General features: G+C 42.3%; 1 protein-coding gene across 1 annotated transcript; it reads right to left on the bottom strand.

Annotated features, from left to right (window-relative positions):
• Nucleotides 1-2,527: 2,527 nt before the first annotated feature.
• Nucleotides 2,528-4,482, bottom strand: LOC125539615 (60S ribosomal protein L12-3-like). Its single transcript, XM_048703111.1, has 2 exons — nt 3,897-4,482; nt 2,528-2,753 (listed from the first exon to the last, which is right to left on the bottom strand). The coding sequence occupies exon 1, from the start codon at nt 4,397-4,399 to the stop codon at nt 3,899-3,901; it is 501 nt and encodes a 166-aa protein (XP_048559068.1). The 5' UTR covers nt 4,400-4,482; the 3' UTR covers nt 2,528-2,753; nt 3,897-3,898.
• Nucleotides 4,483-15,232: the final 10,750 nt, after the last annotated feature.

Raw genomic sequence — 15,232 nt, forward strand, 5'->3', positions numbered from 1 at the left:
CCTTTGCATGGGTGCACCGGGGGGTTTATATAGGCCTACCCCCCGGGGTACAATGGTAATCCGACTGGGCGCGGGGCCCAGCTGTCTGTGACTGCGCTCGCCGGCTTCTACGCCGGCCGCTGGGGCCCGCCGACTGGCGGGCCCCACCGGCTGTCGGCTCCTCGGTCGACAGGCAGGCCCCGCTGGTCAGGGCCTGGTCGGTGGCTGGTTACTGTTGCTCCATTCTGGTGACGTGGGCTTCGTCATGGTAAGCGTGGCTACAGTACCGCCGCCTGGCGGGCGATTGCTGTAGCCTCACCGTGTCTTGTCTCCTTAATGGGGCGTCCCCTTCGAGGACGATGGCAAGCCGGCTGCGGGGAACCGGCTTTCTCTTGGGCCGACTGGGGGAGGTGTGGCCGCCTTCGGGTGTCTCTCTACCCGAAGGGACCCACCGCCCGTGGGCAGCGCTGGTAGTCCGTCGTGGATGGCGTCAGGGTCGACATGGCAACAGTGTTGCGCCGGGCGGGTCATGGTCACCCGTACGGCGCACTGTGTCGGTTGTGCTCCGGGATTCGGGGGTGGCAGGCTTTACTGTAGCCACGCCCCGTCTCATCGCCGCTAGGTAGATGCAAACTTTGAGGGTACGGTCTTGACCACTTTATGGGAGCCGGCTTCTCGGAGTCGGCCTTCAAGCGGTCGGCTTCTTGAAGTCGGCCCTCCCATGGCTTTCTTCATGAGGGCTAAAGTCGGGCCGCCTTCCGAAAGCCGGCCGGGATGACAGCCGGCAAGGGGAAGGCGGCCCCATGTCTTGGGTTCTTGAGAGCCAGACGGGCTTGTAATTTTTTCAGAAGGGCTAGGGGGAGCCGGCTAGGCTACCCATGGCTATTTACTCCGACAAGTACACTATTGTAGCGCTTTGATTTTTAATTTTTTTCAAAACATTTGGGAAAAAGTTCATAAATTACAGAACAGTTCATTTGTTTTGAAACAAATTAATCGATTTTGAAAAAACGTTCACGATTTCGAGAAAAAATTCTATCGATTTTGAAATAGGTTCATCATTTGAAAAAACAGTTCATGAATCTGGAGAAAAAGTTCACAGATTTGAAAAACGATCATCAAAATTCAAAAAAGGTTCATCGATTTTGAAAAAAGTTCATCAATTTTAAAAAAAAGTTCATCGATTTTGAAAAAAAGTTCATCGACATTGAAAAAAGTTCATCGAAATTCGAAAATAGTTCATCAAATTTGAAAAATAGTTCATCGAATTTTAAAAAAGTTTATGAATTTTATAAAAATTTCATCGATTTGAAAAAAACGTTCATGTACTTGCGAACCAATTCATCGGACCAAGACAAAGAAGAAAAGAGAACGTAAAAATGGGAGGAGAACGAATAATAGATGGAAACATTAAAAGGTAACTAGATTCCTCCCGGAGGCCGCGTGGTTACAGTGGCGTTCTTTGATGGGAGAGGTACTTGGTTCGAATCCTAGCTGCGCCTTTTTTTTGCGGATTAAGACACAAACGAAGACACGTTAGATGGGCCGGCCCAGCCTGACGCGGGGGTGTGCGCCCGTTTGCGCCCATACCTGTCACGGGGCGCCGTTTAGGGAATGCCCCTAAAATTGATTTTCAGTCGACTGTCAAATACTCCCTCCGGGCCTTTTTACTCTGCATATAAAAATTGTCTGAAATCAAACTTCATACAATTTAATCATATATATAAAAAAATATCAATACCTATCATGCTAAAGTTATAGAATATGAAAAATTAAGTCATAAAGCATCTACTGATATTGACTTCACAACGTGAATGTTGACATTTTTTTCTATAAAGTTGGTTAAATTTTATGAGGCTTGACTTCAGACAAATTTTATATACGAACTAAAAAGGACCAGAGGGAGCAGTAGCGAAACTTTGGTCCACCCAGCCCAGGCCACGCGCAACGCCCTGTTCTTCTGATATTCAAAGATTTGACCTGTTCTTATGATGTTCAGAGATTTTTATGTTGCGAGGATACGTAGGTGGTAGGACTAGTACTACAAGTTAACAATGCTTTAATGCACACCTTGCCGCACCAAATTAATGGCAATAAGCAGGGGTGAGATGAGGATGGACGTCGAGGTGTTGATTCTGAAGAAGGGCGAGCTAGAGCACGGACACGGGAGCACACCGCCCCAACCACGACGAAATGTGCCGGACTCTGGCGAGGGCAGCAGGTGGGCAAGCTGAAACTTCCTTCGCTGGTGGATAGAGTGTGCTCCAAAGGACTGCAAACCAAGGGAGGTCAGATTTGATGACCATGATGATAAAATCCCACATGGCGCATACTCCACAAGATAGTGGTTCTGCTAGAGTTGCTCCTATATGGCTGAGATAGCTCCCTTCGCTCATGATAGGAGCAACTCTAGCAGATGATAGGTGAATGCGCCATCTTCAGCTTCTAGGAAGCAAAGAGCCCTCCCGGAAGCTCAGAACTGCATCATTCACAACACCATTGGCATCATTCAGTTAACTGAATCCCACACACCCAAGGAAATGACATGGAACAACAAACTTTCAACCCACTGAATGGTATAGATTAAGTTAACCCAAGTGCACAAACTACATTGCAAAGACCAAATATGCAGTAGTAACAATGAGGTCTCACAGGATTACTGCTAAAATATGACAAAAAAAGGAGGGATCACATCGTCTGGGAGGTACATAAGCAACATTTGCAACAGGGTATGACTTCCATATCATCAGATGATAATCACCTCGACATCAGGCCTGCAATGTAAAAACCATCAAACTGGTGAGATAGAGCTCATGACTGATTTCCAAGAAAGCAAGTGTCTAGGATCAAAAGCATACTTGCAAGCATCAGTTAAATTCATGTATCTATTCAAATAACCATTTTTGGTGGAGAGGACATGACTCAACCAACATTCAAACAGTAAGTAATCTGCAAGATAAAGTCTGTCTCTTGTGTGCTAGCGCAAAACAAAGATACATCCTCAAGAACAAGCACGTCAGTTACTCGCATACGATAGAATTTTGCAACAAATCATCAAAACATCTGCCCTATTTATCCTGCAATTCAGGAAATAAGGAACTACTGGGCTGGTAGATTTAGTAGTAACTTATCATTCAAACAATGTCACAAGAGTGCATATGATAGCTACTTTCACTACAGAAAAAAAATCAAAAGTTTGCATATATATGTCTATAAACAAAAGAGGAGCAGTGATTAACCAGCGCAAGCTAACAAAAAATCTTTGACTCACACGATTGAAAGAGAACTAATGAACTATTTAGAGATCAAAACACTACACAGAACATATCGCCCAGTCAATACCAGGATAGAAACTCATGTCTCTACAAGCAATTTCAACAGAGAAGAAAATAAATTTGCAATACATAATTTGCTTCGCCTAGCAGCACAACACTTGTATTGCTCTTCCACAACCCCATTTTCACGGTTTAGACCCCATTTCGCTCGCCGCTACTACGGGAACCGCTTGCTCTCTTTTCCTCGGGCTACTAAGATGTTTCAGTTCACCCTCGGGGGGACCATACCAGGGAATTCTACCGTACTCCGTGCAGCTATGGTTGTTGATCTTGCAGAGCCTACCCAAAGGTTCAGGCCGGATTGTAGGAAGTGGGTGATACGAAACAAACAGGTCCACATAGTAGTACACACAGCACTGTTGAATATTTTGCCCATTTTAACAAACATACTCTGCAATTCAATTAAAAATTTAAGGGGAAACTGCTTGTAGCAGGTTGAATTTCCTACCCACATCGTCTGGAAACAAGGGCTACATCATATTTTACTGGTCACAACAAAATACCAGAATGGACTAATCTAAACCGTAATAATCCAACATTGCATAGCAACAGCAGTAATGCAAGAAAAGCTCTCGGTTATACCTTTAAGCGGAGGGGATCTCGACCTCGCCGTCGTCGATCTCCGTCTGCAGGTCCTTGGGGTCCTTCCCGTCGACGGTGCAGCCGACGCTGACGCAGGTGCCGAGGATCTCCTTGACAGTCCCGGCCATCTCCTTGGCCATGGACCTGGGCTTCATGATCTTGGCGATCACGATGACGTCGTCGAGGCTGATGTTGCCGTTGTGCTTGATGTTCTTCACCTTCTTCCTGTCCCTCTCGGGCTCCTTGAGGGACTTGATGACGAGCGCCGCGGCCGAAGGGACGACGGAGACCTTGGCCTGACGGTTCTGGACGGTGAGCTTGACGGTGACGCGGAGGCCCTTCCAGTCCTTGGCCGTCTCCTTGGCGATGTCCTCACCGATCTTCTTGGGGGAGAGGCCGAGGGGCCCGATCTTGGGGGCGAGCGACGAAGCCGCGCCGACCTCGCCTCCGGTCACCCGGACGTAGACCTCCACCACCTGCGACGGGTCTAGCTTGGGCGGCATGGCTGCTGTTCGGTGGCGGGCGGCGGCGGCGGCGGCAGGAGGGTTTGGGAGAGGCTTCGGAAGGGCAGTAGGGTTCGGCACGAAGAGTTATGCGAGCTTATATAGCACCTTCCTTGTGCTCGTGCTGTGTCATTCGGGTTGGGCTTTATGTGGCCCGCTATGAGGCCCATTTTGTGTCAGCTGAAATGAAATAGAAAACCCTTGTTTATATGTATAAAAATAAAATAAAAAATTATGTCCGGCATCCCTCGGTGCACTAGGAATCTAGAGGATTCCTGGGCTTGGAATTATGAGAAAAATGGTATTTTCACAGTTAGATCCGCATACCGCATGCTTGCAGATACCAAAAGAAGAAGAGAGGACTCGTTGAGAAACAATGCAACTAGATCAAATTATGAGGAAGATGCAGGGGAATGGACTTCTATATGGGCAGTGGAAGTACCAGGAAAAATAAGAAACTTTCTGTGGAGACTAGCGAGGTGCTCAATCCCGACGGAGGATGTTCGACATAGTAGAAACATGGCGGACAGTGACAAGTGCCAGCTGTGCGGCGCACAAGACTCATGGAGGCATTCACTTTTGGAGTGCTCATCGTCAAGATGTGTTTGCGCTTTAGCTGAAATGGAAATTGTTGATCTCTTTGAGTCTATGAGAGAACCAAATGCCGAGAGTTGGATTGTCGCGATGATCGATAGCTTGGAGCACAAAAAACTCGTAGAGTTGGTCGTTACTCTTTGGGCGATTTGGACGTCGAGACGAAAGGCAATTCAAGAAGGGATTCTACAAAGCCCACATGCTACTCATTCTTTCGTGACTAGCTTCATCTTCGAGCTTGAAAATGTTCAATGTTCACAAAGAAGGGTTGCTCCCTTAGTACGACATGCAAATTCAGGCAGTCGAGGATCAGTTTCTTGCTAGGGATGGACGGCATCGGGTGCTGGTCGGGTTAAAATACATGCTGACAGAGGCTTTTCCAGAAATGGAGAGCGAGGTGCAGCAGCTGCAATGTACAGAAATAATGAAGGCGTATTTCTAGGATCTTCTGATATGGTTGTCGAAGGCATAACTGATGCAACAGTCTTAGAAGCCTGGGCATGTCGAGAAGCTCAAGCGCTTGCGCTTGATCTCATGGAAAATTGAATTGTTGTTGTAAGTGATTCGAAGACGGTGGTTTCAGATATTGAAAAAGGTACAGAAGGGCGGCATTCTTCCATTGTAAAGGAGATTGCAATGCGGGCGATGGAGTTTGGTACATGTGACTTTATTTTTGAGGGTCGAGCACTCAACTGGGAAGCTCACAGTTTAGCTAAATTCGCTAGTTCTTTAGATGTTGGTCGCCATGTTTGGCTAGGGGCTCCTCATGACCCCCTAATTATCCCTGTCAACCTTGTTACTATTCAATAAAGCTTGGTTTACTGCTAAAAATGTATAAAAATAAAATTATTACCCTAAAAATGTATAAAAATAAAAATAATTACCGCTCTAAAAATTATAAAAATCATTTTCCCTAAAATAAATAAATAATTTATATTAAAATTATATAAATAATTGTCCAACAAAAATCTAACAAGAATTCACTGAATGAAAGTAAAGTAGAATTTATTTACGAAACTATAAAACAAATAATGCTTAACCTCCTAACTTTTTTTATAATTAATCATATTTTTTCCTTGGAGAAGTACCCTCTCAAATAATTGGATAGGATTAATACAAAAAATGGTCATCGAACTAAAAGTTTGTTCATCGAATTTAAGAAATGTTCATCAGCTCATCAAATTAAAAAATGTTCATCAGATTTTGAAATTTGTTCATCAATTTCAAAATATGTTCATCAATTCAAAATATGTTCATCAAATTCAAAAAATGTTTATTAAATTCCAAATTTGTTCATTTATTTTATAAAAATGTTCTTGGATAAAAAATTTGTTCATCCAGTTCAAAAGATATTAATCGAATTAAAAATTTGTTCATCATTCAAAAATTCTCATAAAATTGTTCAGAAAATAAAAATCATTAAAATTTAAAAATGTTTATTCTTCTGAAATTTTGAATTCAAGAGTTGTTTTTGAATTCATGCACATTTTTGGAAGTCAAAACTTTTTCCAAAATCTCGAAAAAAACAGGGGGCACCTCGCCCCCACATGAGCCGATCCAAATTCGCACGAGGGCGAGCAAGGGGTGTGTGTTACCTCGCTCCCCAGCAAGGCAGCACGTAGGTCATGGAATAGGGGCTGCCCGAGTCTATGACTCGCTTTATGTGATAATGAAGAACTTGTCGCCAACACAGAGTTGGTACTGGGCCGGCCCAGTGTCACATTCTTTTCTTTTCTACTTTTGTTTATAATAATAAAGTGTATTTGCTCAAAAAATAGTAAAGTGCATGTGCTTTGCATGTCGACACTTACCAAAATCAAGAAACATGTAAACAAAATATGATAAATTTTGAACTCAAATAGCTGTAACTTTACGAATAATAATTCGGGTTGTGTTTCTTCATCTATAGAAAGGTTGACCTCTTAATTTCACCATTTATGCTAATTTGGTTAGCTTGTAATGTTTTTATTAGTCAACTTTTTTTGCTCAGCCCTAATTTTATGAAACGTGCTCTAGTTCGATGGGCCAATCTCTCATTTCATCCTTGGATTAAGACTCAGTTGGCACATGACGGAAAACATGTGAACAGAAAAACTAATAGCACAAAATTGAAAGGTTGGTCATCTATTTGGAATGCTGAGAACAAAAATACTTTTGAATATTTAGGAAGTGAGTCAGTTATATTTCTTGAGAAACCATATTGAACATAGTTCTCCCTAGAAGATTCACTTGTGATTTCTCAAATGAAACTAAAGAAACAAAATTTCTAGAGACGCGTTGTCCTTATAGTCATCCGGATCAGTGTCAAAGCTTGCATCGACGTAACCCTTTACGACTAAGGATAATTTTGACCGCTGTCGGTGATCCATTTCTGGATCAATATTGTAACCTCTTGCCAAACTCATGGTGAGGTACATAATAGGTCTGGTACACATCATAGCATACTTTATAGAACCTATGACTGAGGCATAGAGAATGACTTTTCATTCTCTTTCTATTTTCTGCCGTGGTCGGGTTGTGAGTCTTTACTCAACTTCACACCTTACAACTCACACAAGAACTCCTTATTTGACTGATCCATTTTGAACTCCTTCAAAATCTTATCAAGGTATTTACTCATTGAAAGTCTTATCAAGCATCTTGATCTTTATAGATCTTGATGCCCAATATGTAAGTAGCTTCAAAAAATTCTAATTCAAATATCGTTTTATGCTATCCAGAAAATTCTACATAATTTCCGATCAACAATATGTCATTCACATATACTTATCAGAAAGGCTGTAGTGCCCTCACTCACTTTCTTGTAAATACAGTCTTCTCCAAAAGTATGTATAAAACATATGCTTTGATCACATTATCAAAGCGTATATTCCAACTCCGAGAGGCTTGCACCAGTCCATAAATAGATCGCTGGAGCTTGCTCACTTTGTTAGCATCTTTTGGATCGAAAAACCTTCTGTTTGCATTATATACAACTCTTCTTTAAGAAATCCATTAAGGAATACAATTTTGACATCCATTTGCCAATTTTCATAAAATGCGGCAACTGCTAACATGATTCACACAGACTTTTAAGCATCGATACGAGTGAGTAAATCTCATCGTAGTCAACACTTTGAACTTGTCGAAAACCTTTTGTGTCAAGTCGAGCTTTGTAGATAGTAACACTACTATCAGCGTCCGTCTTCCTCTTGAAGGTCCATTTATTCTCAATGGCTTATCGATCATCGGGAAAGTCAATCAAAGTCCATACTTTGTTCTCATACATGGATCTCATCTCAGATTTCATGGCTTCAAGCCATTTTGCGGAATCTGGGCTCATCATCGCTTCCTCATAGTTCGTAGGTTCATCATGGTTAAGTAACATGACTTCCAGAACAGGATTACCGTACCACTCTGGTGTGTATCGTACTCTGATTGACCTACGAGGTTCGGTAGTAACTTGATCTAAAGTTTTATGATCATCATCATTAGCTTCCTTACTAATTGGTGTAGGAATCACTGAAACTGATTTCTGTGATGAACTACTTTCCAATTCGGGAGAAGGTACAATTACCTCGTCAAGTTCTACATTTTTCCCACTCACTTCTTTCGCGAGAAACTTCTTCTCTAGAAAGGATCCATTCTTAGCAACGAATATCGTGCCTTCGGATATGTGATAGAAGGTGTACCCAACAGTTTCCTTTGGGTATCCTATGAAGACGCATTTCTCCGATTTGGGTTCGAGCTTATCAGGTTGAAACTTTTTCATATAAGCATCACAACCCCAAATTTTAAGAAATGACAGCTTAGGTTTCTTGCTAAACCACAGTTCATATGGTGTCGTCTCAACGGATTTATATGGTGCCCTATTTAACGTGAATGTAGTTGTCTCTAATGCATAACCCCAAAACAATAGTGGTAAATCAGTAAGAGACATCATAGATCGCACCATATCTAGTAAAGTACGATTACGACGTTCGGACACACCATTACGCTTTGGTGTTCCAGGTGGCGTGAGTTGCGAAACTATTCCACATTGTTTCAAATGAAGACCAAACTCACAACTCAAATATTCGCCTCCACGATCAGATCGTAGAAACTTTATTTTCTTGTTACGATGATTTTCCACTTCATTCTGAAAGTTTTTGAACTTTTCAAATGTTTCAGACTTATGTTTCATCAAGCAGATATATCCATATCTGTTCAAATCATCTGTGAAGGTCAGAAAATAATGATACCTGCCGCGAGCCTCAACACTCATCGGACCGCATACATCAGTATGTATTATTTTCAATAAGTCAGTGGCTCGCTCCATTGTTCCGGAGAACGGAGTCTTAGTCATCTTTCCCATGAGGTATGGTCCGCAAGCATCAAGTGATTTATAATCAAGTGATTCCAAAAGTCCATCCGCATGGAGTTTGTTCATGCGCTTTACACCAATATGACCTAAATGGCAGTGCCACAAGTATGTTGCACTATCATTATCAATTTTGCATCTTTTGGCATCAATATTATGAATATGTGTATCACCACGATCGAGATTCAATAAACCATTCACCTTGGGTGTATGACCACAGAAGGTTTTATTCATGTAAACAGAATAACAATTATTATTTGACTTAAATGAATAACCATATTGCAATAAACATGATACAAATCATATTCATGCTCAACGCAAACACCAAATAACATTTATTTAGGTTTCACACTAATCCCGAAAGTATAGGGAGTGTGCGATGATGATCATATCAATCTTGGAACCACTTCCATCACACATCGTCACTTCACCCTTAACTAGTCTCTGTTCATTCTGCAACTCCCGTTTCGAGTTACTACTCTTAGCAACTAAACCCGTAACAAATACCGAGGGGTTGTTACGAACACTAGTAAAATACACATCAATAATCTGTATATCAAATATACCTTTGTTCACTTTGCCATCCTTCTTATCCGCCAAATACTTGGGCAGTTCTGGCTTCCAGTGACCAGTCCCTTTGCAGTAGAAACACTTAGTCTCAGGCTTAGGACCAGACTTGGGCCTTCTTCACTTGAGTAGCAACTTACTTGCCGTTCTTCTTGAAGTTCCCTTTCTTCCCTTTGCCCTTTTCTTGAAACTAGTGGTCTTGTCAACCATCAACGCTTGATGTTTTTCTTGATTTCTACCTTCGTTGATTTCAGCATCACGAAGAGCTTGGGAATCGTTTCCGTTATCCCTTGCATATTATAGTTCATCACGAAGTTCTACTAACTTGGTGATGGTGACTAGAGAATTCTGTCAAACACTATCTTATCTGGAAGATTAACTCCCACTTGATTCAAACGATTGTAGTACCCAGACAATCAGAGCACGTGCTCACTGCTTGAGCTATTCTCCTCCATCTTTTAGCTATAGAACTTGTTGAAGACTTCATATCTCTCAACTCGGGTATTTACTTGAAATATTAAATTCAACTCCTGAAACATCTCATATGGTCCATGACATTCAAAACGTCTTTGAAGTCCCGATTCTAAGCCGTAAGCATGGTGCACTAAACTATCAACTAGTCATCATATTGAGTTAGCCAAATGTTATAACGTCTGCATATGCTCCTGCAATAGGTCTGTCATCTAGTGGTGCATTAAGGACATAATTCTTCTGTGCAGCAATGAGGATAATTCTCAGATCACGGATCCAATCCGCATCATTGCTACTAACATCTTTCAACTTAATTTTCTCTAGGAACATATCAAAAATAAAACAGGGGCTAAACGCGAGCTATTGATTTACAACATAGGATATGCTAATACTACCAGGACTAAGTTCATGATAAATTAAAGTTCAATTAATCATATTACTTAAGAACTCCCACTTAGAAAGACATCCCTCTAATCTTTTAAGTGATCACGTGATCCAAATCAACTAAACCATAACCGATCATCACGTGAAATGGAGTAGCTTTCAATGGTGAACATCAATATGTTGATCATATCTACTATATGATTCACGCTCACCTTTCGGTCTCAGTGTTCCGAGGCCATATCTGCATATGCTAGCTCGTCAAGTTTAACCTGAGTATTCTGCGTGTGCAAAATGGCTTGCACCCGTTGTAGATGGACGTAGAGCTTATCACACCCGATCATCACGTGGTGTCTGGCACGACGAACTTTGGCAACGGTGCATATTCAGGGAGAACACTTTTATCTTGAAATTTAGTGAGAGATCATCTTAAAATGCTACCGTCAATCAAAGCAAGATAAGATGCATAAAAGATAAACATCACATGCAATCAATATAAGTGATATGATATGGCCATCATCATCTTGTGCTTGTGATCTCCATCTCCGAAGCACCGTCATGATCACCATCGTCACCGGCGCGACACCTTGATCACCATCGTAGCATCGTTGTCGTCTCGCCAATCTTATGCTTCCACGACTATCGCTACCGCTTAGTGATAAAGTAAAGCATTACAGCGCAATTGCATTGCATACAATAAAGTGACAACCATATGGCTCCTGCCAGTTGCCGATAACTCGGTTACAAAACATGATCATCTCATACAATAAAATTTAGCATCATGTCTTGACCATATCACATCACAACATGCCCTGCAAAAACAAGTTAGACGTCCTCTACTTTGTTGTTGCAAGTTTTACGTGGCTGCTACGGGCTTAAGCAAGAACCAATCTTACCTACGCATCAAAACCACAACGATAGTTTGTCAAGTTGGTGCTGTTTTAACCTTCGCAAGGACCGGGCATAGCCACACTCGGTTCAACTAAAGTTGGAGAAACTGACACCCGCCAGCCACCTGTGTGCAAAGCACGTCGGTAGAACCAGTCTCGCGTAAGCGTACGCGTAATGTCGGTCCGGGCCGCTTCATCCAACAATACCGCCGAACCAAAGTATGACATGCTGGTAAGCAGTATGACTTATATCCCACAACTCACTTGTGTTCTACTCGTGCATATGACATCTACGCATAAAACTTGGCTCGGATGCCACCTGTTGGGGAACGTAGTAATTTCAAAAAAATTCCTACGCACACGCAAGATCATGGTGATGCATAGCAACGAGAGGGGAGAGTGTGATCTACGTACCCTTGTAGACCAACAGCGGAAGCGTTGTGACAACGCGGTTGATGTAGTCGTACGTCTTCACGATCCGACCGATCCAAGCACCGTTTCTCCGGCACCTTCGAGTTCTTGGCACACGTTCAGCTCGATGACGATCCCCGGGCTCCGATCCAGCAAAGCGTAGGGGAGGAGTTCCGTCAGCACGACGGCGTGGTGACGATTTTGATGTTCTACCGTCGCAGGGCTTCGCCTAAGCACCGCTACAATATGACCGAGGTGGAATATGGTGGAGGGGGGCACCGCACACGGCTAAGGAACGATCACGAAGATCAACTTGTGGTTCTAAAGGTGCCCCCCTGCCCCCGTATATAAAGGAGCAAGGGGGAGGGGGCGGCCGGCCTAGAAGGGGGCGCGCAAAGGGGAGTCCTACTCCCACTGGGAGTAGGACTCCTTCCTTCCTTGTTGGAGTAGGAGAGAGGAAAGAGGGGGAGAGGAAAAAGGAAAAGGGGGCTGCCCCCCTTGTCCAATTCGGACCAGAGGGGGGGTGCAGGCCTCCTTCCTTTTGGCCTCTCTCCTCTATTCCCGTATGGCCCAATAAGGCCCATATACTCCCCGGCGAATTCCCGTAACTCTCCGGTACTCCGAAAAATACCCGAATCACTCGGAACCTTTCCGATGTCCGAATATAGTCGTCCAATATATCGATCTTTATGTCTCGACCATTTCGAGACTCCTTGTCATGTCCCCGATCTCATCCGGGACTCCGAACTCCTTCGGTACATCAAAACTCATAAACTCATAATATAACTGTCATCGAAACCTTAAGCGTGCGGACCCTACGGTTCGAGAACAATGTAGACATGACCGAGACATGTCTCCGGTCAATAACCAATAGCGGAACCTGGATGCTCATATTGGCTCCTACATATTCTACGAAGATCTTTATCGGTCAGATCGCATAACAGCATATGTTGTTTCCTTTGTCATCGGTATGTTACTTGCCCGAGATTCGATCGTCGGTATCTCAATACCTAGTTCAATCTCGTTACCGGCAAGTCTCTTTACTCGTTCCGTAATACATCATCTCACAACTAACTATTAGTTGCAATGCTTGCAAGGCTTTATGTGATGTGCATTACCGAGAGGGCCCAGAGATACCTCTCCGACAATCGGAGTGACAAATCCTAATCTCGGAATACGCCAACCCAACATGTACCTTTGGAGACACCTGTAGAGCACCTTTATAATCACCCAGTTACGTTGTGACGTTTGGTAGCACACAAAGTGTTCCTCCGGCAAACGGGAGTTGCATAATCTCATAGTCATAGGAACATGTATAAGTCATGAAGAAAGCAATAGCAACATACTAAACGATCGGGTGCTAAGCTAATGGAATGGGTCATGTCAATCAGATCATTCACCTAATGATGTGATCCCGTTAATCAAATAACAACTCTTTGTCCATGGTTAGGAAACATAACCATCTTTGATTAACGAGCTAGTCAAGTAGAGGCATACTAGTGACACTCTGTTTGTCTATGTATTCACACATGTATTATGTTTCCGGTTAATACAATTCTAGCATGAATAATAAACATTTATCATGATATAAGGAAATAAATAATAACTATATTATTGCCTCTAGGGCATATTTCCTTCAGCGCTCCCCACCCTCGTGAGCAGGGTGTGGGCCCCCTGGCCTTCATCTTTGGCGAGGATTTTTCCTTATTTATTTTAAGATGTTCCGTGGAGTTTCAGGACTTTTGGAGTTGCGCAGAATAGGTCTCTAATATTTGCTCCTTTTCCAGCCCAGAATTCCAGCTGCCGGCATTCTCCCTCCTTATGTAAACCTTGTAAAATAAGAGAGAATAGCCATAAGTATTGTGACATAAAGTGAAATAACAGTCCATAATGCAATAAATATCGTTATAAAAGCATGATGCAAAATGGACGTATCAACTCCCCCAAGCTTAGACCTCGCTTGTCCTCAAGCAAAAAGCCGATAACAATAAATATGTCCTCATGTTAGAGGTAGAGGCGTCGATAAAAATAAAATACGGACATGAAGGCATCATGATTATTCTCATAATAGCAACATATATAGATTTTGTCATATGATTACTTATGTTCAAGTGATGATCTATTCACAATGCAAAAGTATAAATCATAAACCTTATTGGGCTCCGACAAACTATAATCTCAGTCATTGAAGCAATTGCAATTTATCATAACATCGGAAAGAGTCTATGTCAGAGCTAAAAAGCAAGTCCACATACTCAACTATCATTTAGTCCTCCATAATTACTAACACTCACGCAATACTTGTGGTTACGGAGTTTTAATCGGACAGAGAGAAAGATAGGGGCTTATAGTTTTGCCCCACAACCTTTTACCTCAAGGGTAATGTCAACAATAATGGTTCATGCTCCCCTACATCCAATTAGATATATATATATATCATGTTCTTTCCAACATGCTAAGCTTGCCAAAGGATAAAATGAAAAAGGAAAGGTGAAGATCACCGTGACTCTTGCATAAGGTAGAAGATAATAATAAAAGATAGGCCCTTCGCAGAGGGAAGCAGAGGTTGCCATGTGCTTTTATAGTTGGATGCACAAAATCTCAATGCGAAAGAACGTCACTTTATATTGCCCCTTGTGATATGAACCTTTATTATGCAGTCCGTCGCTTTTATGACTTCCACATCACAAGATCATATAAAGCTTATTTCTCCCACATCAATCAATCATACATATTTAGAGCAATTTTTATTGCTTTGCACCGATGACAACTTACTTGAAGGATCTTACTCAATCCATAGGTAGATATGGTGGACTCTCATGGCAAAACTGGTTTAAGGGTATTTGGAAGCACAAGTAATATTTCTACTTGGTGCTGAGAATTTGGCTAGCATGAGGGGGAAATGCAAGCTCAACAAGTTAGAGGATCCATGACAACATACTTTATCTCAGATATAAGAAAGACATAACTCATTACGTTGTCTTCCTTGTCCAACATCAACCCTTTAGCATGTCATATTTTAAAGAGTGCCCCCAATCATAAAAGATGTCAATGATAATATATCTATATGCGAAAACCTCTCTTTCCTTATTACTTCCTATTAATTGCAACAATGACCAAAGCTATGTCTGCCAACTCCCAACAACTTTTAATCATCATACTCTTTCTATGTGAAGTCAT

The sequence above is a fragment of the Triticum urartu genome, chromosome 2 (genome assembly GCF_003073215.2).
Source record: "Triticum urartu cultivar G1812 chromosome 2, Tu2.1, whole genome shotgun sequence".
In the NCBI taxonomy this organism is placed as follows: Eukaryota; Viridiplantae; Streptophyta; class Magnoliopsida; order Poales; family Poaceae; genus Triticum; species Triticum urartu.